The 27,844-nt window shown below is 34.2% G+C and overlaps 1 protein-coding gene across 7 annotated transcripts in view; it reads left to right on the top strand.

Annotated features, from left to right (window-relative positions):
- Positions 1 to 27,844, top strand: part of TMEM117 (transmembrane protein 117) — a 375,263-nt gene that overhangs the window by 292,439 nt on the left and 54,980 nt on the right. For all 7 annotated transcript variants that reach the window (XM_016146458.2, XM_036236513.1, XM_016146459.2 and 4 more), the window contains one exon: positions 15,042 to 15,201. In XM_016146458.2, the coding sequence (XP_016001944.2) occupies positions 15,042 to 15,201 (160 nt within the window). The remainder of the gene's footprint in view (positions 1 to 15,041; positions 15,202 to 27,844) is intronic.

The following is a 27,844-nucleotide window of genomic DNA, read 5'->3' as shown; positions in this document are numbered from 1 at the left end:
AAGTAAAAAGCTAAGGTAGAGTTATGACTTGTTTGGGGATCCTTTGTTCATTCATTGGTAGAGTGAATCGGAAGAACAGGGAGGCCCGTTCATTCCTGTTGCTTTATGTTTGAAAGAAATGAAGGAAGGAGTATCTTGTCTGAGGTACAAAAGTAATTGTTAGATATGAATACCTTTGTACTGATTCATCAGAGTATAAGTGTCACATGGCTTGTGTTCCATATTGTATAATTGTATAGAAGTTAAATTCATATGATATATCACTATTTTCTTGGTGTGAGATCAATTTTTAATATTGCTATTTTACTAAATGAAGCAGTTACTTTTATGAATGGAAGCTAAGCAAGAAAGTGTGTCTTGACTGAAATTTGTGTTAATTCCTGCTCTATTTTTAATGCAATGATTCTTTTTTGAAATTGTGCTTTTTATAAGGCTATAGCTGTCTTTTGCTATGTCACAGAGAGATAGTGGCATTTATAATGCTTAAATTTAATTTAAATAAACTGGTGTTTGAAATAGATAACACTTTAATTTTGGAAAGTTAATAACATGGTAAAATAAATTCAGAGTTACTTTTATCTATTAACAAAGTTTTTCAAGAAACCTAATGTTTCTTTGCATGTTTATTTAATCTGATTCTTCATGCCTTTTGGAAAAACATGAAATCAGTTCTGCACTTATTATATTAACTGTTTGTTGCATGACATGGCTCTTTTAAGGCAAGATAATGTCATCTAGATGAAAGGGCTGTTTCTGGAGATAAATAGTCATTTGACCTGCTATCAATGATGCTATACCTTCTTTGGAATTTTTTGTCATTATGTGTCTCAGAAGGAAAAATAATAGAAAAACACAATACTGTGCATTTATATCCTGTAGGATCACATTAACATTTTCAAAGTAATAGAATTTAATGTTTTATAACAATTCAACTCAATAATTAGAATCCCTGTGTTAGGCTCTAAAATGTTACTCAATTTCATGGCTTTCTAAAAAATTTAAAGAGTTCTCGGTATACCTATATATAGACTAAAATTGATTCCATAGATAAGAGATTCCATTTAATATGATAAAGCTATCAGTTTAACAGGTGATTAGGAGATAATCTATTTTTTTCTGAATAGTTCATTTTTCACCTATTTATTTGTTCTTGTTTTCATCTCTGTTGTTTACCTAAAAAAATCTCCCACTAGCTGGAATTTCAGAATTCACTCTAAGTGTGCTCTGTCACCGCCCTGACTTTAAATCAAGCGTCACCCTATGGCATATGTTTTCCTCGGCAAGCACAAATGTGAATGCCGTGCAGTTATTTTCAGAATGTCCCATCAGCAGTTCTATCCCCCTCAAAATCTGTTCTCTTAACTCTGGGGCTCTCAGGAAACCATGACAGTGTTTCTGAGAGGAGGGAATGTTTGCGATGGGGGCGGAGTGGAATGCAAAAGGCTATTCAGAGATCCCTCATAGTGGAATAACACTGATGAGGAAATGTAAGGGAATGCAAAAGGAGAGCAGAGATGTCCCACCTAATTGCTACAAGGGAAGTGAATAACAGCATGGGAAACCTTTGTTGTTTAGATAGTGTATGTGTGTATGTGCATCAGAAGAACCAAAGTACTCAGAGAACCACAGAAATCTGACAGAACAGATGTGTTCCTAGATACCATAAAACCAACAAAAAGGAGAAAAATATTAAGATGTGGTTTGACTATATAAAAAAGTACTAAATTTTATCATTTATATAGATGTCCACTAAAAGAATTCAAAATAAATAGTAAGTAGCATATGCTAAAGCTAGTCACATTTTAAAGCATTCTATAAAGATTACCACATTTAAGCCTCACAATAATTAATTCTATGAGTTATGTATGGATGATGTAAATTGTCCCAAAACTGACAGAGCTGGAATTAGAAACCACACAGTATGCTTCCAGAATACATACTACAGGAATAATAGATGATAAACAAATAACAAATAAGCAAAAGACAAATATCAGCTTTGTGATTATTGCTTGTTGAAGAGTAATCATATTGACTTATTTTCACATATTAAACCAATTTTGCATTTTTGGCACAAATTCTAGTTGATCATTGTATAGGATCTTCTTTTATATGTTGCTGAATTTTGGCTGTATTTTGTTGAGGGGTTTTACATCTATATTCATAAGAAATATTATTTTGTAATTTTCTTGTGATATCTTCTTCTGGTTTGATATCAGGGTAATTTTGGCCTCAGAATGAGTTGGGAAGTAATCATTTACCTTTTATTTTGGAGTAGAACATGAAGAATTGATATTAATTCTTCTTTAAATATTGAGTAGAATTTACTAGTGAAAGTCATCTGGACATGGGCTATTCTTTGTGGAGAGTTATTAAAGTACTAATTCCATCTCTTTACTTGTTATATAGCTCTAATTAGATTTTCCATGTACTCTTGATTTAGTTCTAGTAGTTCATGTCTTTCTAGGAAAAAGGCCATTTCACTTAGGTTATCTAATTTGTTGGTATACAGTTGTTTCTCATGTTCCCTTATAATTTTTGTTTACTTCTGCAAGGTCAGTAGTGATATCTCCTCTTTCATTAGTAATTTGAATCTCCTTGCCACCTCCCCTTGATCTATCTAGTTAAAGATTTGTTGATTTTTGTTAATCTTTACAAAGAACCAATTTTTTGTTTCATTGATTCTATTCTTTAATCTCTATTCATTTATTTCTTCACAAAACTTTATTATTCCTGTTGAACAAATGGCATCTATTGTTTATTACCAGGAGTAGCATTTTGAAGACTTCCATTCCACTGCTTCTCGGTATCAGAGTTGCCAAGGAAAACACAGCTCAGACAAACATGAAATGCAACAATACTTTACTCAGAGAGAGAAGAGGCAGAGCAAGATCAGCTTCAATAGTGAGCATCAGTCTCTTATTTGATTCCCTATTGCCAGCAAGTTTCTTTCAGGAGCCAATGCAGAACAAATGGCCAGCATGCACCCCTTTTGTGCCCCAGAATAAAGGACTCTGTCTCCTCCCTTCAGGGGACATATAGCAGTGGGGTTGGCCAGGTGCCATTTGATACACATGCTTAAGCAGAACAAGAGTACGCATTGAATCTGAAATCGGGAAAGATATCCCCATATGGGATAATCACTCCAATACAGGGTGTGAGGACTCTTTATCGCTTAGTAAGCAAGTGTTATGCAGCTGTGTGGGGGGATCTGTCAAAAGGCTTCATGCACATAATTGCTTTCTCAACCATTTTCTACATTCCATGCTTTGGTTTTAGCTTGCACTTCCTTTTCTCATTTCTTAAGGTGTGAGGTTAAGTTATTTATTTGAGATCTTTCTTCTTTTTTACAGCTCTAACTTTTTGGACTCATGCAGTTTCAACATCTTGTGACCAAACATGCGTTAAATTCACATGGCATCACCAAGGTTCAAGGCTCCATACACCAGAAAAGGGTACACAAATCGCACAGTGAAAATGAAAAAAAAAGAAATGGGATGAACTAGTCTTTGATCTTCTAAAATCCCTAACCTTAAAAGGAAGACAGAATGTCACTTAGAGGCCCCTGTTCTTAGATAGGAAATGGAAAGTGTTTGAGAGCAAAGTGCTTAAACTTTTTCTGTAGGGAATGAGGCCTGTAGTCTTAGTGAAATTTACAACTTTGAAGTGGATAAGTTTAGTTCACCCAAATTTTATGTTAAAAAAAAAAGAAAGAAAACTCTCTTTTTGAAAACTATGTAACAAAGACTAACAGGGCCTCAGATCCCTTAAATGGTATTAAAATTAATCACAACATGATAATTTTTAAAAATTGCCTTATTTCACCAAGTTATGGATAATATTCTACAATTCCCCATTGGACCAAATCAGATATTTGTGTGGTTGCACCAACACACACCCAGCTCCAGAGTGAATGGCCCCTTTGTCACTTAATGGGACCAAAAAAATCATAAAAATTATTGTTTTGTGTATTAAACACATCATTTCTAATTTTGAAAAAAAATTAGTTTTATAATTAAAAAATTAGTTTTATAATTTGAAAGAAAATTTTCCCAACTACTCATGAGTGAGATAATTTGTAGTGTCTTATCTTTAAATACCTGTTGAATAATTTACAGAAAGAAGACACTAGAATGATTGGGCTATCGTCTTTTGAATATAATGGAAACATTTAAAAATTTCGGTGTTATCTCACATACGTTATTTTATTCAATCCTCATGACATCATAAATAGGTAAGTCAGGATAGCAAAATGTCTAAGAACTTGGTGATAGAGTCAGAGAGACTTGGGTTTAAATCTAGGCTTCATTTTTAATAGCTTTGTTATTTTGGACAGGTTACTTAATCTTTCAAAGCCTAATATTACTTATGCAAAGTGATTGATAATGTTTACCTCATAGGATTGGTTTGAGAATGAAGTGAGTATATGAGTATAATAATATAATTATAACTACCTAATACATTTTAGCTGTTATCATCATCATGACCTACTTCATCATTATCACAACATTATCATCATTTCAGAGATCAAGAAATTAACCTTGAAAACATAACTGACTTGCCTAAATACAGCTAAATAAGTAGTATGAACCATGACTAGAAACCAGTTACTCTCTTTCTTTTGACAAAGTTTTCTTTTTAAATATATAAAGAATTTTTCTCATGGATTAGATTCTGACAAATAATCTTCTAGGAATATTGTAGTTAAATTTAACTGAGAAATTGCATTTAAATATTAGGTAGCATTTTCATGTGCTTGAATGAGCTTTAAAAGCATCGTTGTCTCTGGTTAAATTTTAAGAAAAGACATAGATAAAACCTTCTCTATATAATTATTTATACACTTAGAGACAAGTAGCTGGACCAAATTTTCTTTTAGGACTAATTTTGGTTTTTTAATTCAATGAGTGTTTTCCTGTGAATAGATGTTCCATGGAAGCCTAATTTTATTGTCCAATTTGGAGAGGTGATGATTTTAGTTAATTTTAAGTATCTTAGATGTCAAGAGCTAAGCATTTCTTTTCTATATCTAGCTTGAAAGTATTTTCAATAAGCAATTACTTTAGTATTCCAAGAATCTTAAATTCCTGTAGCTATATTGTTTTCTATTGCAGCACAACAAATAACCACAATCTTAGTGTCTTAAAAAATATATATTTTTAATTGTTATCTAATTTATCTTATATAAATTCTATATGTCGGAAGTCTGATAATATGTGGCTGGAGACCTGTTCGGACTTAAGTTGTTAACTGCCTTCATTCTCATCTGGAGTATGGAGTCCTTTACTAAGCTAATTTATCTTGTTGACAGAATTCAGTTCCATGTAGCTAATAGGACTGAAGTCCCTGTTTTCTAACTGTCTGTCTGCCAGGACTCCTCTCAGCTCTTAGAGGCCCTCTCATATTTTTATTTGATGACCCCCTCCATCTTAGCAACAGAGAACCTTCTAGTGGTTCAAATCTCCCCAATTGCCTCTACCACCAGCCAGAGTAAACACTCTGCTTTTAAAGGGCTTATGAGATTAGGTTAGGTCCAACCAGATAGTCTGTCTTTTGATTAACCCAAGGTGGACTGATTGGTAATCTTAATTAAACCTATAAAAATCCCTTTTGTTATATAAGGTAACATAATCACAAGAATGATAATCTCATCCTATTCATATGTTCTGCCCAGCAAGGTGGGGAGATTGTGGAAGGGTAAGGATCCTTGGGGATCATTTTAGAACTTTGCCTACTATAAGGGCCTGGGGAATCTGGAGCAAGCAAATGCAGGTTCCTGAAGCTGTTTGAATACCTGTCTCATAACCTTCTGTTCTCAAACCAGCTTCCTTTCCAGCTTCTTACTTTGGTTAAGAATCATTCAAGTTTAGCATACATTCTATTAACTTTACTTTCAAATATATTTTATATTTGTCCTCTGTATTATTACAATTTAGTTACAACTAGATCATTTATGCATTACTGCAGTAGTCTGCTTTCTACTCTTTCTTAATCTGAGCTTTCATTTCCTTCTAGGACTGAAGCCATCCTACAAAACAATGATTTTGATGGATAGGATAGTACTTAAAAAACAGTCAATAGGATCTTTATTCTATAGCATTAAATCAAACCTTCCTTGGAGACTTTTAAGGCCATCAACAATGTGAAATAACCTATAAATATTCCAACCTTATTTTGTTCCCTATCCAATACATGTCCCTTATATTTTGCCATATCTAGGCAGGTATATCTATTGCCTCACAATACAATATTATAATTCCTACCAATTTTATCTTATCTGAGATGATCCTTTGTCTTGATTTTTTTTCCCTTCCCTCAAGACACCAAGTAATTTTAGTAGTACTTCCTTCAGACTTTTCTTTATTCCTGATTATACTTTGATACATAATAGTCTTCTCTCTTTAAATTATATCTTATTTCCCTAATTATGTTATAAAATACTCAAGAGTAGATTTATTTGTGACATAATTTTGGCTAATATATAGTTGTCCCTCAAAACATACATGCTAACTACTTTCTCTTAATAAGGGAATGATCAAATCAAAGTCAAAATCTGTTACTGAGAAATATGTTTTTATAAAACTGAGTGACTTGAAGTATCTGCTCACCACTGATAAAACATACCCAAAATTGAAGGATTAAATATTTTTGCCTGATATAGTTGGGTAAAAAACTCTAATAAAACTGTAAATACTTGGCTAATTACAACCAAAGGGTTTTTAATTGAATTATCCAAATCATTCCCTCAATTTTCTCTTCCTCTTTACTAATAGAGATTCTGGGAACAGAACACAAATTAGGCCCATATCTGAGTTTACAGAGAAAATATTTGAAACTGTATTTACATCCAATTTTGCAATTTCCAAAGGAGTCTCATGTTGAAGAAAAAACGTGTCCTCAATAGTGACCCTTCTTCAATCTTTATCCCATAAAACCTGTATGTATTATTTGGAGTTTGGGGCCACCAGTTCATTCTTGAAATTATCTTTCTCTCTAACTTCTATAATATTTTCTTCTGGATCTTACATGTATCTGGTCTTAGAGGTTTCCATCCTTCTTTGGATACACCATAAAAAGGTGATCTACAAGATTCTGCCCTTGTTTTTTCTTTTTTTTCTTATTTTCTTATTCTCTCCCTCCCCCCAACCCACCTCTCTCTTTCTTTTTAACTTCTTTTACCTGAAAAAATCTTATTCATTTTCATGACTCTAACAAATTACTTGTATTTGAATGAATCAAAATTTAGGACCTGACCTCTCCTTGGCTCAGATTCCTATCTCTAGCTGACTGTTGTTCATCCCTGCATAGATGTCCTGCCAGCCCTTTAAACTCAACAATGTGTCCAAAACAGAATTTATAATATTTCATCCCTGCTTTCATATGCCTCACTTCAATTCATGGCTTCATAATCCTTTTCTTTCCACATAATGTAGCGACTTTGGAAACATCTGCCACTCTTCCCCAATGCTTTACTACCTTCCTGCTACCATTTCCATATTTTCCTTCAAGTTTGTCTTTTGTCTGTGATATCCTTTCCATTGTACAAATATATTCATCTTTTAGGTCTAATTTTATTAAACCTCCCAGCTACCCTTCATACCTGAATAAAAATAAATCACATATTTCTGGAAATGTCCACAGCTTTATGGTTTTTACTTAACTTTGGATATGACGGTTTTGTACATATTGGCATCCCTCAACTGGCAACAAGTTCCTTAAGGGCAGAGATCATTTCTTTGTTCCTTCAATTTAGCTCTGTGTCTTTGGCATGGTAGATGCAAGCAAACATTTCTTGAATTTCTCTGTGTCCTTGCACGCATCACAATATAACTTTCTCATTCAAAAAGCAATGCTATTTTGTCCAATCTTGGACATTAACTGAAACAGCATTTTCTATCAAGGGACTTTCTAAATTCTTGATGAAATTACATTTTATATATAGCTTCAAAATTCTCCATTGAGTTGATTAGACCAAGGCTGACCAGACAAGATTGATGACTTGCCTTTAAAATGCCAATAAGCAATTCTTATTTAAGTCAAACTTATGAGTTGGTCCAAATCTGATCATTAGTGCCAACATGCTCTTCTCCTATTTTTGAATGGGAGAGTGTTTTTTTTTCCAGTTTGCCCTGAATTAAAGATTTAATCTAAATTAAAGATTCTTTGCCAGTGTCCCAGAGAAACTAAATATATATCTGCAGTAATAAAGCTTTAGATGCTTTTAAAAATCTTTTCCTTTAGAATTCAAGAATGAAGTGTGCCTTTATGAATCTTAATACTAATTTTTTAATCTTCCATTGTGACATGACATTACTTCCATTAAGTATTTTTGTACAACTTTAGGGATTTTTTTTTGTTCCTGTTGTCTATTTCATAGTCTTCTTTCATAGAGAAAAGTATTTTATGTTCATAAAGTCTAATTTCCTAGACATTATGCCATGTGCCCAAGGTCATCGAAAAGATTCTTTCTTCTAAGAGTACTTGTAGAGAGTTCCGAAAGCATTCTTCTAAATGGACAGTCTCCTGATGGATGATAAATCCTCTTCAAGAAATGTTTGAGATGAACTCAAAACACACTCTTGGCCTTGCTTTTGACTTATGTAAACATCTTGGCTTTAACAAAGACAAAATTTTACTCAAACCTTTATTATTAACCCAGTATGTTAATTCCTCCTATTTTTTAAATCAAAGCATACTTTTATCCTGCTCCACCCCTAGTTGACAAGATCCTATTTCTTCTTATTTCTTTTAAAAGCAAATTTAACTGCAAAAAGATGTAACTTGGTATGTTTAGTTTAAAATTTCTGCTTTGCATTTTAAAAGTCAAAAGTATGTTTCAAGTATCATAGCCATCACTTTATTTTCCATCGACAATAATGAGTATAGTTTTTAATGGCATTATTTGTACTTAATGGGCATTTATCTATAGCTCTATCTTTATTACCACCTTCATTACTTAACTTGTGGTAATATTTTATACCCAGTGTAACAATTAGTAGAGTATATCTCATATGTTTCACTCTGTTGAATTGGTGAATTATTTAGTATATACAAGGTAATTTTCATTAGAAAGAAAAATTGGGTTAGTGGGTTTGCTAAGAGATGCACAGGATTGATATGCCCATTAGGTCCAGCCAGTCTAATTTTGTACTACATAGGCCTCTTCTTCGGAAGCTCTGTAGACACTGGCAGAAGTGCCATCAATTGCTGTGGAACCTGAGTTTAACAAAGGGTAGGAAATGAACAAAGGGCATTGTTTACATAGATTATGACATCAGGACACCATTCACATAAATTACAATCTGCATAGACAAATGCCCTGATCCAGAGGTATCTTTTTCAGTGATCTCATTCACGACCTTTCAGATGAAAGAGTTACCAAGTTGTTTCTTCATTTCAATTTGTTCAGTGCTTTTTGAGCTTCTGCTGTGTTCAGGGCACTTCTCTTCAAGGAGTAATAGAGAGATATAAAGATAAATAACACATAAACGTATTATTTAATGGACAACATTAGAGTCTAATAATTTTCTTTATAGACTCCAGATCTCGATGGAGCCACAAACAAGATGAGTTAATAACTGCATCTCCTTTCTCAGGGATCCTATCTCAACAAATATGTTCAGGTTGGCCAAGAACTGACAGTGGCATTACTTAATAGCCATACGGAGAATCTGTGCTCTTTCATTAGGTTTCATAGCAAATATTACCTTGTGTTCCCTTAGTGCTTCCTGATCTCAAGAATAAGAGAGACCAGGACACAAAGCCATTTCCTTAATAACTTTCTGAGAAGCAACTTGACTTCATCAGCTAGGCTACAGCACTGAGTAAATTCACATGTTTCAGGATGAATGTGGCTTGAGGACCTGAGCGGTGATTATTTTTCTCCCAGAATTGCCGTTGCAGCATTGATAATTAAAATAAGCAAAATGAAAAGTGTTGGCATTCTCTCATGGCCATCTGTGACTTATGTGTGCTGGTACTTAGTGTTCCGAGGGGCACTGGGTATTTGAACTGGCTCTCAGATTTGCAGTCAAAGTGAAGGGAGGAGCATTCTTCTGCTTATGCTTGCTTATTATATTTCCTCCTCTAAACAGCATGGTGAGAAATTATAGTATTAAATCATTTTAAATTCCATTGCCATGCCACATTTAATTTCTTGTGTTTAGCACATGCAATATGAGACTATATCATAACTTAATTATAAAATTAAATTTGCTATCTAAATCTATGGATTATTTTATTGTAGTGGTAACCTTAAACTTTTCATTTTTAATAAGTTTTACAGATTTGGATTTTGCTATAAGAAATTATAAAACATGATCTGATTTGATTGAGTTCCAATATTTTAACACAAGTATTTTAGAAAGAAATAAAAGTGATTATTATTTCCTTTTAGATATTAAAATAATTGTGCAGCATAAGAAAGGAATATGATATTTATAATTGGAATCAAAGATTGTAAATGTTTTAGAGCATGATTAATAGCTAATATATTGACATACATAAAAGCATATTTATTATGTTGAATCACATGAAATTGCTGTGTTTAGTAGGATAAAACATGGTCAAATTTTGTCAATTTTGTTTGACTCAACATATACTATATCAATTAGGAGGGCCTGTATATTCCTACTGCCTGGTTTAAAACAAATGAAGCTGTGTGATACTTAGCCCTGAGTGAGTTAGCCCATAGAGAAGACCTAATGCCAATTCTTTTCTCTCTTGATTTAATGCCGGCTTGCAGGCTATTTACTCTGCGATATGTCTATTTTAAAGTGGTTATAGATGAAAGAAAGAAAACAATAGTAACTAATTTAATTACTTAAAATGTAAGTATAATATTTTTAAAAATCCAGAAGTTAGGGTGTCATAGTTAAGACTATGAATTAAACTGTGTTTGGGGGATTATCTGTATGACTCTCTCTGATCACTATATGTAAATGATATTTGAGCAGACTGTAAAATGAGTATGTTTCCAGATGAGATCGATGTGATACTAAATATTTGAGAATATCTGCAGGTTTCCTAGCTGAGGGAAGAAAGTGGTTCACTACAGGGCGAGCCCTTCTTAGAGTCAGCAGATCTATGCTCTCATCGTAGTTCAGTCACTGGCAGTCTGTGTGAAATTAGCAAATCCCCTAACCTGTCTGGAGGCATTTCATTTGTTCACTTTACTGACAACTCTTAGTGCACATATAAATTCACACTTACTTAGTTACAACTCTGATGTTCCCAGGGGCCCAACGCAGAGGTTTGGAGTTTTTGGATCAGAAAATCTCTGTTAACCCTTCTTGGTCTCACATTCTAATTCCTATTAATCTAAGAAGAATTAGCAACAACTGAGGAAAAGCAAACAAATTAGAAATTTGAAAACATGAAAATGAGACTAACCACTCAAGCTGATAATTATGTATGAGTTCTTTCTGTTTGGTGGCCAGAAACCAGACAGTTAAGTTGAGCCAGAATGTCCAGCTGTGCTGGCTGCAGCCTGAAAGGAAATAATCCAGATAACTGTTTAATGGGATGCTTCTTAAAAAGAGAAGCTCTGGACCATGCTTCTTGGTACTCTCCAAGAAGCATGGTCCAGAGTAAACATCTTTTCAACCATATTGATAAATAAAAGCCCAGAGATGTTACATCGATGGTCAGCCTCCATGAAGTTCCATTTCCACTGCCATGAAAATATTCCTTTTAGCTGTGGCCTATCAGTCACTGTCAGTCTCTCTTTTCATTGTTAAGTACTTCTATATGACAGTTTTCCAATTTATACTTACAATAAAAAAGGAAAATAAATGAAATCTTAACTACATAGTAACTACAAACATAGTAACAGAAGGGTAATATTCAGGTGCTTTCTATGAGAGGCAATGTGTACAATAGATATGACACAGACCATCATATGTCAGCCTGGGTTTGAATCATCTTAGATCATCTATCTTATATTTTATAGTACTGATGAAGTCTGTAACCCAGGTCAGGTTATTTGAACATTCTGTGACTCAGTGGCTACAATTATAAATTGGGGATGGTGATAATCGAGTTGTAGTAAGGGTTATATAAGTTAATTTGTGTAACGCATTTATACCAATGCCTGGAACATCATAAGTGGCACATAATTGTAATTGTAATTTGCTGTGTTACTGTTTCCTTTATAGCAGTTTTACATGAAAGTGATTGCTTTTATATAACCCGAGTCATGGCTCTTTTAAACTGGTGTTTTTGACTGAGTTATCATAGCATGGTAGACTATCAGTTTTGTAAGAAGTGGCTCAGAAAATCAAACCACACGCAACACGTTTGCTCCTGTAGCTATATCTAGATAAGGCGCTGGATATAATTTTGGAAGTCGAATGACCAATTAATATACTTGGTCCCCTTTTTGCTTTTCTTTTTTTCCATTCTCTCGAGACTTTATTTTTAGGGCTCTTTTTCTGAGCCGTATGCATTCATATTTAATAGTTGCCATTTTTATTCTTTTTATAGTATTAAATATTAAACATCAGGCAAAATACCTCTTTTAATTTCCCTTTGGAGTAATAAAATATAACCAGTAACTTTTTCTTGAGATCTGCAGCAATACTCTTTGTCAAAACAGAAGTGCTTAATAAAGCCAGGAAAACATCTATGAAAAGCTCTTAGAAAGAGTATTAGATATTGTATTAAGTGAAATATATCAAAGAAAGCAAACAGCTGAGAGATGAAGTGGCACAGATTTGGTCTTAGGAAGCTCAGGCATGAGATAAACTCTAGTTGCCAGAGTGTTTCAGTGATTAATTTTAATAACTTCATTCATACTGAGATTATTAGCACGAATAAAAATAACTTTTTTGTAAATCTTAGACTAGGTTTCTGATTGCTCAGCAGATACTAATTCCAAACTCTCAGATTTCAACACCTAACAGCCTTCCTCTAAATGAGTATTTAATTTTACATTACCAATTTACATATTTAGACCAGTGAAGTAACATTAGAGTATGAATTCCTATGTAATTAATTGTCCTCACAGAAGGAATTTCTAGGTATCTCTTGGAGAGAATGCAAGGGTGATGTTAAAAATGCTAACCCGTCAGACCACAGGCTCTGACAAATAGAATGGAGGCTGGCCATGGAGCTGGAGTGAGGTACTGGAGTACTCTTGTTTCACACTGTAGCACTGGACAGCAGAGAGGTGAAAGGCTTTGTGAAAGAGGCTGGGGAAGCAAAGAAGAGGGAGCTTGAAGGAACTGGGGCCCCAACTACTTCACATCTTCAGCCATTCAGCGCATCCTGAGGAAGTGTATATATTTATAACATCCTTGTGGGACATCATGTGAAAAAGTCAAGCGTAATGAGGCAATACCCTTGCTACCCAAAGAAGTCTGAAGAAAAATCAATATTTATCTTTCATGGATGTTGTTATATTCCTTGCTGACAAAAGAAATTGGAATTTCATTTAGATTTGCTTAAAGTTTCTTAAACTCAAAAAAAAAAAAACCCACAAACAAATTGCTTAACTTGGAGAAAAATTTGTTTAAAATCTCATTATCCTTTTGTTTAACTACATAATATTTGCATTTTCTTTTTGTTGAATTGTAATAATTATTTAGGCTATTTCTCATGCTCATTGAATCTATTTGAATTTCTGAAAATGATCAAAGATATTCTAAACAGTAGTAGAGACAATCTGTAATTTATATTTTGGAGATCATGAGTCAAATTCTTTCGAAAGTTTGTAATTTAAATGAAATGAATAAATTTTATTAGAGATTTTTACTTTCCAAAATTAAAATAAATAATATATATTTTCTGTTCATTGGGGGTGAGAATCTAAGGAGAGGCTTATTATAGTGATTATATCAAAATATAACTTGTTCTAAATAAGATGCTATGAAAAAGAAACTTCAAATTTTGTTTAAAAATTTGCACTTTTGTTCAATTGAAAAGAGAATTCTAAGATAGTTTCTATTATTCTTTTTTGAATATCAATTATTATAAAACATTAGAGACAAAAGAAATTTGTTTAAATGCCAAAATGGATATGTGTCCTTCTAAGGTATTGTTCTACTTTTGTATTTTTCTCCCATTTTATTTTCTTTTTTCTTCTTTTTCTTTATTTCCTTTTTCTTTTCTTTCTTTAGATTAAAATTTTTCAAAGTTTTTTTTTTTCTTTTTACAGTTCAAAACAATATCCAGAAGCCAGTATAGCTTTAAAGCAGACACTTAACTACATTATGGGCAATTCTCTGGCAGATTAAATTTTCATGGCCCATAGTTTAGATTTATTTTAAATATCAACAGTAAAGATTAATTTAAGTATTTTTTGATTTTTATAAAAAACTTAATTGGTAATTGTTACAATTTTAACAAACGTTTATTGAATTTAATCTACATACAATTATGCAAGATTTATAGGGGCTACAAAGATATATAAAAGAAAATCTAAGGCCTCTTGTATCTTATAACAAAGAATGTGCAATCAGACATGGTGTGACCTAGACAGGTCACTAGGCCACAAGCTATCTCTGTCATGAATCCTGTAAGGAGAAGAGGCTAGACCCTTGGCACATAGCATGGTTCCTCTATGGAGCTTGTCAGGCTACGGAGATGATGATGGGACCAATCTTAACTATCCGTCTCTTTTGTAGAACAAAAATAGAATCAAAGGACTTCCTTACTTACTCGCCATTTGCCTTACGCTCTTACATACGGATGTTTTCTACTCTCGGTAAATGATGTACATGCATTGAGAGCTACACACCAATGTTCTCTTTGCAACACGTTGCACTAACCAAGGTCATTTGTAATATTTTTGTTAATTATTTGTTCTAGAATCATCTTAATGTTCTATAGGGAAAATCTTGAAAGAGATGCTATCATATTTCTTTCTAGTTGCTTTCGAAAGAAAGCATTTAATTTACTTCTTTTTTCATATTCTTTTTGGTGAATATACCTTAGGGTTGTTACTTGGCAAGGGATAGACATTTAATATAGCAAAGAAAACATGTACTCTCCACTGTCTCTATTATTATGTCTAAGGTTCTCTAATGAGTTCTTGTTCCTTGCAGGACGGTTCTTTTCACTCTGACTTCTGTGGTTGTACTTGTCATTACAACTGACTGGATCAGCTGGGACAAGCTGAATCGGGGATTTTTGCCTAGTGATGAAGTTTCCAGAGCATTCTTGGCTTCTTTCATCTTGGTCTTTGACCTCCTTATTGTAATGCAGGTAAATGTCTTTGTATTTCCCCTTCTCACTGAAGCTGCTATATGCTTTGTTCTCAGTTTAAAAAACACTATACAACAAAAGGCTGCATAAAGCTAGAGGAGAGCATCATTCACAGTTGCTGTTAAGGGGGCCTTCTCTGATCATATTTTCAACAATTCTACTGGGAGGATGAGCCAGTTGGGCTTTTATGAGAGGGGCACCAAAACTTCATTGTATGAACATTGCAAGGTGCGCCCCTAGAAACCATACAGCATGGTGGTTCCTGCCAAGGCTTCAGGGAAAAACAAAACAAAACAAAACACAAAAGACCCCCTGTCATTTCGTAAATGGAAAGCTGCAGAGATGAGGATGATACGGAGCCAGCAAAACAGGAATAAGCAATTACCAAAGCAGCTCAGGTTTTATAGCATTTGAAAAATGGAATGATGTAAAAATGCTTTTTCTGGTTATGGAAATTATCACTTTCTTTCAGTATTCACCAGAGATCCTTCCATTTTCATATAAACAATACTTCTGCCCTGCTTAGCCAAAGGTTGTTTATGCAGGAGCTAACCAGTGCTACTTGTTTAATCTTTGGATGTGACTGCTTTGGGGTCTTAGGAGTGTCCTTCGAAAGGGACAGAAAGAGACATTAACTATTTCTAGACACTTTGTCTTGCTCATTACACGTCCATTTGCTACACATTTTCTTATTGCTTTCAATTTTGAGTTTTTCCCTCCCGAACCATTGTGAGTTACTAGAACAAAGGCTGCCATTGCCGAAGGGAAAGCATACTCTATTGTGTTCTGAATTTATGTGAGATTTCACAGCAGATTGGTGTTCTCATTTCTAAGGCTAAAAAGAGGACTTAATAAGAGATATCCTATAGTTTCTTAAAAGAGAAAAACAGTTCCTAGAGTATATAAAAACTATTTTAATGGATGATAATTTAAAATACATTATTACTTTGAAAATTATTTAAAGATGTAAAATTGAATTTTTTATCTCATCTAAATATTGATTTCTTTTTTATTTCCTGTGGAGTAATTTGGCATAGTGGAGAAAGCCCTGGATTTTGAATAAGAAATCATTGGCAGGTTCCAAATCTGTCTCTCACTTGCTGACAGACTTCCTCTGGATATTTATAAAACTGAATTTATAGCACTTATGCAATAATGTATCATGTGTTGCTTATTTAAAGGCTATTCTTATCTCTCTTCATCTAATACTCCTAATTAATATACTTCCTTATGTGAAATACCTGCTTAGGTCAAGTGGCCATTGATTGGTACCTATTAAAACCCATTTTAGAGTCAAAGGTGCTAGTAGATAAGTAGACCACTGCCTCGTGAATTTGTTTAAATTTATATATGTAAGAGCACAAATTTCCTGATTTCCTACTACCATCCACTACCTTCTACCTTATTCGTGTAGCTCTAATTATTCTTCCAACATGTCCTCTAAAATCAGTAACTAATAGAGGGAGATGGAAGGAAAGGAAGGATAGGATTTATACAGGCTGAGTCAACAGGATTGGGAAGAGAAAGACATTTTATAAGAAGCAAATTGCATGAAAATGTTTACTGACTACTAAATTGCTGAAGTGTTCAGAAAGTAACCAGAGCACAAATTGATTGAAGATAGAGAGTTGTACTGAGGAATATGTCCATTTGGACATATAAGTAACAATAACCCTGCCCAGCTAGCTTCATCAAAGAGGGAATGTATTACTGTGTTATAAAGATGTCCTACAGAATTCGGGGAGGGATGCAGTTGCATTTTGGGGACACGTGTAACAAGGAACGAAGACTAGCTTTCCTTTTCTATCTCTCATCTTCCCCGCCCCTCCCCATTTCTGCCTTCTTTTTCTCTCATAGTAAAGCAGCTTTTTCAGCTTCCTAGTTCACAAGGAAGAAAGTGGACACAGCCAACTCCTCAGAGGGAGACCATTCTCTAGGTGTCAGGCCTAATTCCAGGTTACCAAGGAAGGGATTGCAAGGACTGGATTGTTCTTTACCCATCTGTGAGTTGTCTGGGGGCGAGGCAGTCCCAAAGAAGAGGAGGGAGAGGTTAGGCCTCAACAATCAAATTAGTAGGTGTCGAATACAAAGAGGAATCAAAAATGAGGCCCCTAAATAAGTCTCTCAACTCCTTTTTTCTCTCCTCAACACTGCATCAGCTAGCCAAGCCTATTCATTAGCCTTTCGCTATGTCTCTCTTGTAGCCTAAACCTTCCTTCTCATTTCTCTGCCACCATTCCAGTCCCAATTCCCCTGTATACTATTGTAAAATAATCTCCTGTGGAACCTTCTGCCACCAGATGTCCACTGTCCCATATACTTTACACAGTTCACCCTCATAACTTTAACAACTGAAATGCCATGTTGTACGTTCCACTTCTCAGCCAGAAATAGTCAGTGACTCCTCATTGTCCAAGAATAATGTCCAGACTTCAGGAGCTCTCGCTGAGTGCCCTCCACAGTCTGGCCCTGGAGGTATTTTCTCCCATGTCTTCTATGCTCTAGCTCTACCCCACACCAAAGGGCTTGTTTTTTGGCCCTTAATCACAGCACATTTACTCCAGGATGTCTGTGAGCCTCTTTTTTCTCCCCAGATGTATCTCTCTTCTGCTCTGGTCATCTAGACCCTATCATTGAGGACCATTTCAGTTCCCTCTCATTACAACCATGTAATTATTTCCTCCTTGAAACTCCTGTAGCACTTTGTACCTGGATTGCAAATCAGTATTTTCTATCTTGTAGAGCAGGAACCATAGCTTATAACTATATATCCCTGGAGGCTCCCTAGCACAGAGTTTCACTCAGGCAGCAGCAATAGGTTCAGAGTAATAACTGCTTGATAAGGATAAAGAAGTGGCATTTCAGCACAGAGTCTCGTGCAAACTCTGTCCTCTTTTGGGAGCATCACGTTGAAGTTTCAGGAACTAAGATAAGTGGTAAGAGAGTGAATTTAGAGAAACAGAGCCCCAGAAGGTACTCAAGGCCTTTAAAAATATATAGCAAAAATGTCCTAATAAGTTCCTAACCAACTAAACTGTGATCTAATCAATCCTATATCCATATATTTCAAACAAAAGAAAAATAGAAAAGTAGCAAAACTAGTGGATATGGAGAGAGTACTTTCACTAAAAGATTTGTCTTCATTAAAATTACTTAAATAATTTAAAAGCAATTGACCTTAGGCTTTTCTAATGGTAGGAAAATTCAGCTTATAATGAAAGATATTTTAATGTTTGGTTAAAAAAAAAGAAAGAGAGAAACCATTAGAATATAGTACTGCTGCTGTAAAGATTTCATTATAACAAAAAATTAGTAGGTTGATTCTGAATACTTTTAGAGAAAGTATAATTATTTGTTTTTGTGAATATACTAAACAGGATTTTTCTACATTTATTGTGAGAGCTATTTATTGTATCATACTTTTCTAGAGATCCAGTTAAGTCTCTGGCACTAAGGCAGATGCCAGTAAAATATAACATGACTCATATAAATCACTTATTACTACAGAACATGAGGAGTAAATTGTAAAAAACACATCCCTCTAAGGAAATCTGATCTCAAATTATTTTTAGTATTTATAATTATGGCATTAATTTTATTATGCCCCTTTATTTTATTATATAGACATTTAATTTTCAGTTATGTCCTACCCATTCACCTCCTCTGCTAAATTGAAGAAAAGATATATCTAAGGTATATAAAAGTTAAAAATATGATGTGTCATAGAGTAAGCAAAGAAAAAAGTGTCTTAGGGGTTCTCCAAAGAGAGACAGATAGACAGACAGACAGGGACCAGGCTAGACAGAGTAGTAGGGGAAAGCTTCAAAGAAGACACGAGAGTAAAAGGGCAGGCAGCTAGATTTGAAAAGGTAGAACAATGAATAAGAATATTTTGTCCACCTGGAAATAGCATCATAATCATCAAGGTAAGAACTCAGTTTCGTTCCATGAAGTTCAGGAAACATTTACCAATTCATTCTCAGTGTGCCTCACATCAGGTGCTAGAAACAGAGGACAGGGGAAAGGAGATCAAAGATCAGAGACACAGCCCGCAGGAGTTTGTAGTTGCATAGAGGAATTCACAGGTAGGTAGAATAAATATGAGCAGACAGGTAGAGATGTTTTAGGAAGACTTTTTATTTAGAAGAATTATTTAGGTAGAAAGTAAACAGTCCTACTTTTGCTATATTTTAAATTCATCTCTCCCGCCCTCCCAGGATCTGGCTGCTATATGAAGGCTCTAGAAGACATGAAGTTTCTTTTTATAAGATAAAGAATGGTCTGTGCTTTTCAGTATACAGGAAGAGAGAGAGTGAAAGAGGGAAGAGAGGAAGAGGAGGAAAGGGGGGAGTAGAGGCGAGTAGCCAGAACCATGGAGAGAGAGAGAGAGAGAGAGAGAGAGAGAGAGAGAGAGAGTGTGTGTGTGTGTGTGTGTGTTGGGTTGAGTTGAGGACCCAATAAATCCTACAGTGTGTGTGGATGGATGGAGGTGGGTGTAATTAGGCAGTATGGAAAGGTTTCACTATATGTATGTATATAATGAATGTGTGTATTATATACATATGTGTGTATATGTGTGTGTGTATCCTTGAACCTTTCTTCTCTTTAACAACCTCTCCTCCAGAAGGCTACTGTCATCATTTTGTGTGTGTGTGCGCATGTGTGTATATCGTAGATTTATATATATAAACATACATAATTTAAAATTATATTATATGCGTAATATAGCCTTATAGGCTTCAAGATGATGAGAGAAGTCTCATAGAAGAGAGGCTTTTAAAGAGAAGAAGAAAGACTCGAGGATCATATTTTGGTGAATCCTCACACTGTCGATACATCTTTTCAACACTTCTCTTTCTTATAATTTATCTATGTACCTGCCTAGTACCTTCATACCAATGTTCTACATAACTCCTATAATAAGTGAGTTCCTCAAGGAGAGGAAATATATTTTTTCAATTTTTTTATTCCCTCAGCTAACTCATGTTCAGTGCACTGTAGTTTCACCATAAATATTTTGCCAAATGAAAGAATAAAGGAGTGAACATAACATTATTTCAGAAAAGCCAAAGAACATGAGATTTTTAAGATATAAAGCATTTACCAACAGCAGGGGAATGAACCATCAATAATATTAGATTAGCTCATTTCCTTTGAATTATGGTCTTACAAATATTAAATATACAAATAAAAATATGAATAAATTGCTCCATTAAGTGTTAAAAAGGACTCTTAGTCTCATTGAAAAGCACTTACAGAGAAGTGATATTTTCTGAGAAGTAATTCTTAATATACTGAAAAACTAATTATGAAAATTGCATTCTACAACATTTCACTGTGTAACATCTAAAATGTGTTTGCTTTCTGTTTTGCACATGGTTCTCAGAAGTAAGTTGAATAGTTTAAAAAATAGACATTATGACTCCATAGACTTTAATTTAAAATTCCATGACCTGATTTTAGTAGAGTACTTTTTTAGAGGTCATAGCTATTGGAAGTAAAATCAATCGCTTCAGAACACAGGGCAGAGCGACAAACGTGAGCTTATTTTAATTAAACAGCCATGGTGTTTTGACAAGTTGACGTATTTTCAGAATAAGTTATTCTAGGAGATTTTGTTTTATAGGCTACTTTGAAAGAAAGGGTTGTTTAAATGGCTGTACACCCGTTTTAACGAATTCTTCAGATTTGGGAATACCTGATGTAACGTCTTCAAAGTATTTTAAACTCCTCTTCAGAACTCTTTTACATCTTCATTTTTCTTCCTCAAGGGTTATACTCCTATTTGAAAACACAGTAAAAGTGATTTCTGTTATAGGTCCCAAGGGCTTACAATTTAAGCATTACCTGGATTAACTATAAATGCCAATTGTCTTCGTGAGCCTAAGAGATTGAATCTCAACCTTATTTATTGACTGTCATCATTTTGTGTGTCTGACATCACTGCTGGTCCAGTGCGAAGAGAGACCAATCAGGGAGAATCACAGAGGGGAACCTCAACATATTTACTAGTAGCCCCAGTGACTGACCTCTAAGTAGTAGATAGACTTACCATTGCAAGTTGTATCCATGCAGCACAAACAAATCCAGCCAAATGGGCAGTCTCTAAGAAGTGCTAGAGGACATGTCTTGGCAGGTGACCCATAATAACAGGAAAATTTTACTAGAAAGTATTAGTCGAACTGGAAGCACTGTGGTTATCGGGCCCAAAATTTTAGGAACCACTCATGGATACTGGTGTGAGAAACACATTCAGTTGAAAATGAAACTAATAATCTGGTTAACGTCTGATATAGATCACAATATTGAAACAGGCATTAAGTTTTATGAGGATTATTGTGAGCAAAAGAGATCATTCAAGTCTTTATGGATAATGTGGGAAGAATGTAGCTTGAAGGAATTATTAGATTTGGTTAAGCAAGTGGAAAATAGAGACATTTTATCTATCGTAAATTTTATCCCAATTTAAATATTCTAGTCCCTGAGGTATCTTTTTTAAAAGAGCTAGAACATGATTAAAAAACTGGGAAGATATAAATTCTATACTATTGCATGTGAGCAATAAGTTTTTCAAAGCCACATGAGGTAGCAAGATATAACTCCTTCAAATTTTATCTTTTCAATGAATGCATAGTTGTTCCAGGTGCCTGGGAATGATTAGTGCCTGATCATCACCCCTAAAGAAGGTCCCCTTCAGTCCTCAGCCTATCTTTGTGTGTATGTACCATGGTTGGCCCTGGAAGTTGCCACTTGTCATTAAACCACTTATACATGATTATAAAAAGAGCAGTGTTGAAGAATGACACAGTCATTTCTTCAGGCCCCTGGCTCCTCTGGGACAGGTTTCAAACTCATCAAGTTTCGTTATTCTTCAGGTCAGAATGAAGCTAAATATAAGCCCAACTGATAGACATTTATCTCTCCCCAGTATAGATAGGCCAATACTTTGTAACTACTCTTAATGGAATGTCAAGAATATGGATATTTTTATAAGCTCTCTATTAAGTTTTTAAGATACAATAATAAAGCTAAGGAACAAGTTAAAAATACATGTTGTAGGTAATAAGAGGTCATGAAAGCCAGTACGGTAAACCCCAGTAATTCAGAACATACATTTTAAACTTATGCCTAAAATAAGAAATGAAAAATGGCCATTTTTAGACAACAAACTTTAAGAATATCTTAGAAGCATATAATTTTAGAGTAGGAGAAACATTTAGAATCATGTGATCACATCTTGATATTTACAATGGAAGTTTGCTGTCATAAAGTTGTTGATGCCTAACCCTAGTCCAGAACCTGGGTCCTCCAAGACCCAAGCCATTGCCCTGCTAGGGCAATGTAGTTTCTAAGCCAAAGGTCCATTAAGTCTGGATTTGGACATGCAATTTGGGGATTGTTGCACAACGAGTGGCTCAAAGTCTAGGCTAGAGATTGGGTCCAATACTGGAACGCTTTATAGTGTAAAAGAGGAACAAGCTACTGATTAGGGCTGTAGAAACACAACTGAACTAGAAAGAAAACAGGGATGGAAGGAGAGACGGGGCTGGGAGGCAGAAAGGAAAACAAAAGGCTAGCATTAACTGAGCACTTACTACATGCTGGGTGCTGTCTTGGATGCTTGGACACACTTTATTTTATTTGATCTCTGCCAGCCTGCCCCATAAGATTGCTATCATTAGCTATAATTTTACAAATGAAGAAAATGACAGTTGCCCAAGGCATACAGATTCAGTGTAGATTCAGCAAAATTCCAATCTCTTGGACTCCAAAATCTTCCATGCCTTTTTCATACCTTTCAGAACTGTTGTGTTTATCAAATTAAATAATATACATGGTGACCATAGCAAAGCACTTGATAGGTAGTTGGAAGTTTAGTGAATAATGAAGACTCCTGAAGTAGCCAGAGCCTGGACTTTATTTCTCAGTGCAGTGTGACCTTAGTTAAGTCATTTAATGTCTAGGAATCCATTGTCACATCTATAACATGACAATTTTTTCCTAATTCATGTTATAGGATTTTTATGATAGTCAAATAAAAAAGATACTTGAAGTGTTATATCTTTGCATATCTGGATAGAGGAAAATAAATTGATTTAGATGAGAAAAAGTTTCAGAGTTATGCTTTGAATTACAATTAATCATTCAGGCTTTTTCAATTTTAGCTAAGAACTGTAATAATGTGATGATATATCAAGTTAGAGTCCGAGTAACAGTGAATGTTGCTATAATCTGCCAGTAGACATATACCCAAATGGGATGATTCTTATCCTTACCTGATCATAAGAATCACCAAAACTCTTAGAAAAATGTGATTTCTCTATGGGAAGATCACCAGTTTCTGGTTTAGTAAGTATGCAGTGGTGTCTGGGAATTACTAGACACTACAGATGATTCTTAGATGATTCCTGTGACTATGGTCACTTGCATTAGAATTACCTGGGTGCCGGTTAAAAATACAGATTCTTGGGTCTTCCTCTTATATCGACTGGTATCAGAATCACTAGGGAATTTATCTGTGAATGAGTTTTTATTTAGCCCAAATGTGATTTCTCTGAAACTCACTACTCTAAAGTAATACACTGATAATAAGTGAATGTTTGCTGTTATTTCAGTTTGATGGCTTTACACAAAATAACTCTAAGAAAATTCCACATCACCAGATGCTACTTGGAATTTATTGCATTTGATAAAGTTTAGAGGATTGTTCAGAATTTTGCATTTCTCCCATAAATCTACATCATTCCTGTGGTGCAAATTATGAAAAGCTGAACAATTAAAATTAAATATGTTACCTGATGCATTTTCCTCTAATTTTAGATGAAAATATAGTTTATAAATATCTCTTTGCTAAAAATGTATTTATGTCTAAGATGGTTACCATTTATTTAATCTTCATTTGATTTCAGTAGCCAAGTACATTTATTTGGCAAGTTATATAGATCTAAAGTGTAGGAATAGCATGAAACCAGAGGTATATTTTTCTCAGTTTTCTAACAAAATAACTTTATACACAAAAATATATGTCTGGGGGGAAAAATAATAATTAAGTGTTTACAATCCTTTTCATCTTTCCTTAGACCTTCTAAAGAGGGCGGGTGCCAAGTAATATCCTTTGATTTAATGAATAGGGTACTAGATACGGATGTAAAATGAAGAAACTCAGGGACCTTGAGGAGGAGTCCTGCCTATACAGTAGGATAGTAGGAGAGAAAAGGTTGTAGGAAATTGTTCTGGGGGAAAAAATAGAGACAATATAAAGGTGACAGCTGCCCCAGCTACTAAAACTTGGGAGAGAGGATTTTCCAAAAAGTTTTACTTTATCAAATGCAATGTTATATTCTACATCTAGCTTCCCAAGAAATTAAAAGTGTGTATTATCCAATCTTTTGGCATTATTTTTCCCCAGCCCATTCCTCCAAAGTTTTTTACATGAAAATCAGGTCCTCAGAATTTTTCGAGTAGAAATTTCTTTGCATGTCATGCTAGGCCTTTCATCGTCTAACCAATGCCTAGCTGCTGGCTTCTTCCTGTCACTCTCCTTCCCCTCCCTCACCCTACCCTTACACTTTATACTCCATTAATTCTGAAATACAACTGGTTACATAAGTCATAATGCTGTTTTCATGGTGTAGGCCTTTACACATGCTGCCCTCAGCCATCTTTCAGTCTTCAGCTTAAATGATCTCCTCCCTGTGAAGCCTCATCTGCCCCTCTCAGAGAAACCTAAGTGCTTCTTTACTTACGTGTCCATGGAAGTTTTTGTAAATTTCAATTATAGTTAGTCCCCTGTTGCGCTGCATTTGTTCGTTTCACAAAACAAGTCTTGAAAATTACATGGAATAGTTCAGGTCAAACACAGAGAATATTCAACAGATATTGGTTATAACCAGAATAGCACCTAGACCAGTACCTGACAGGTCACTGGGACTCAATAATCATGTTTTATTCTAAATGGAAGCAATTTTGTTATTTTTTTTCAGGTTATGGCTTCAGCGTATTTGTACAAGCTACTTATTATAAATTTCTATGTGAGAATCATATTTGAATTGATCAGAAATTGAAAAGTTTGTTTTTAAGGACATATTTAAGGTACTGTTGACATCAGACAATTTATGCATTAAATTTGGTATAGGTTCTAGAAATATTTATTATCTAATTAAATTTTCTTTATATTTTGCAAAGCACAACCATCTCTACCCAGAGTAGAGTCTTTGTTCTTACTCTACCATATGTTTCCTGAGCCCAGTTTTTGCTCAGGTAAACTTTTGTAGTTGAAACTGATGTCCTCTGTGATGGGCATTAGGGCACTTCTTATAGACAGCTGCAAAAGAGGCTAAGAGAGTGGTAAAATTTGGTACTATGATTGCTCCTCCCTGAGTTTTGAAAAAGGCTAGAAGAATTCTGATTGCAAAGTCATCAGAAAGTGATTCTGAACATGGCAGACCCTGTTGTATTTTTCCAAATCTGTGGAAAAAGGAATAGCGATAAGAACATTTCAATTGAGCCTTGATTTACCTTGTCACTGCTACTGAGAGAGATGGTGATGCCCCCTGGAGGTGCTTCCTTGTGAATGGAATGACTGAAGACTGAAATGACTGATTTTATATTAGGAGTAAATACTTCTATTATTATGAATGAAAAACCTATACCAATTGAATTAAATAAATAAAAGTTCAAAATCTGAAATTTGTAGGCAATCTGTCATGTTTTATTAATTTTTAAAAATTACCATCGTCAAATGGAAACTTATAGTATTAATGATAACACTACTTTATGTTATGTATTTTTAACATAGCATCACTCAAGGGTTCAAACTTAGTGGGAGGGGTACCTTTAAATGCATATTTATGTTATTTTTATAACAAGGTAATTAAAAGTTATGGTTTATTTTGATAAAGAGGAAGAAAATGTACAAGTTTTAACAATATAAATAGGAGAATTTGAAATAGAATTCTCATAAAATGAGATTTTCTAACTGTAAAAATCTCTAGCCATGTGACCTGTGGGGGGTGAACTATATAACAAAGGCATAATTTGATTAGAATTAAATGAATTGATGATTTTCGTTAGACAAGGCTTGTCATAGAGAAGGCACTAAACTTATCACTTTTTAGTATGATCCAGGTGTTAGTTCTCTGCATTTGCATGATTAGTAGCTTGAAACATTTACTATTTGATCTATAGGGTTTTCTAGGTAATACAATGTATATTTTCTGCAATTGACTGAATGAGACAAATACTTAAATGAATAATGGGACAATTTTTTAAAAAATGATTGATTCCCAGAAATCTAGTGTGTTTAGTCATTCTCACTATTTCTGTTCAAATTCATGGGATGCTTCATCTCACTACTAAAATGGCTTTCTGATTCCCTCATCTCTCAATAAAGATCAGTCTGATTTGTTTTTGAATGTTTCAAAAAATTATTTCTATTTTTGAATATACTATATCTTTCTCATGAAGCTATAAAGAATAGGTCATCATTGGACTTTTTAAATTATGAAAATATTGTAAGTTCTTTGAAAAAATTTGGATAGCACAGACAGAATAAAGAAATAAAATTATTTATAATACAGTCTTCCAGATAAATTATTCATTACTTGTAGACTTTAATTTATGCATATAATTACATATATATTTTTCCAAAAACACAATCATCTTCTGTATTATTATTGTTATAGAAACTGCTTTTTCACTTCAAATATGTTATTAAAATTTTCCACATCATGAAATATTCTTTTATGAGATCATTTTAATGAACATATTATAATTTCATCTGTGATTGTATTAAATTTCCTGTTACTGAACATTTGTGTTCATTTTATTCATATTTATTGTGCTGCAATGAGCATGATACAATGATTATTTTCTTGAGATAAATTCCCAGAAGTAGAATTGAGTTAAAAGTATCATACATTATAATGCCTGCTAATATGCTCAGCCAATTTCCCTCTAGAGGCTGTTTTATTTATCATTCCATGATAAGTATCGGAAGGTGACATTCCCCTCACCAACAAAGAATATTAGATTCATATTAATAGTTTCCAATTTGGAATAAAAAAGAGTTTCATTTTGATATATATGTGTTTATTTACACATGTCCATGATGACTAATTCAACAACTTTCAAATTTTAAATTTCTTTTGACTCGTAGTAAGATAATACAAAACAATAATTATACAATCATCTTAGGGGGTCTGGGGTAGCACAGCAAACTGTAAACAAACACTCTCATCCTTCTACAGTGAAACCAGAACATCCACATTAAGTGGAACAGGCAAAGACCATCGACATCCTCCCTTCTCAGCAGGTTTTGCCACCAAATGAGCTTGAGGTCAGATTAGGTTTTGCTGCTGTATGAAACTAGAAAATCTTTATTTTCAGAGCTTTTCTACTTCAAAATTGAAGTCAAAGTTTGGTGTACAGGTAGTAAGGATGATTGTTTTTTCTTAAGTCTGTTGGCTGTTTATATTTATTCTTTTCGTGAATTGATGGTTCGAATCCTTTGCTTAAACTTTTATCAGGGCACTTAATATGTGCCTCACTGGCTTGTAATGTCTCTTTGCACATTAAAGATATTACTGGTTTTTTTCTGTTATAAATATTTGTTTTGAGTTTTATTTGTCATTAAGATTATTTA

This window comes from Rousettus aegyptiacus, unplaced genomic scaffold (assembly GCF_014176215.1).
Source record: "Rousettus aegyptiacus isolate mRouAeg1 unplaced genomic scaffold, mRouAeg1.p scaffold_m13_p_2, whole genome shotgun sequence".
Lineage (NCBI taxonomy): Eukaryota > Metazoa > Chordata > Mammalia > Chiroptera > Pteropodidae > Rousettus > Rousettus aegyptiacus.
The sequence above is the reverse complement of the archived record's forward strand: the minus strand, read 5'-3'. Positions and strand labels throughout refer to the sequence as shown.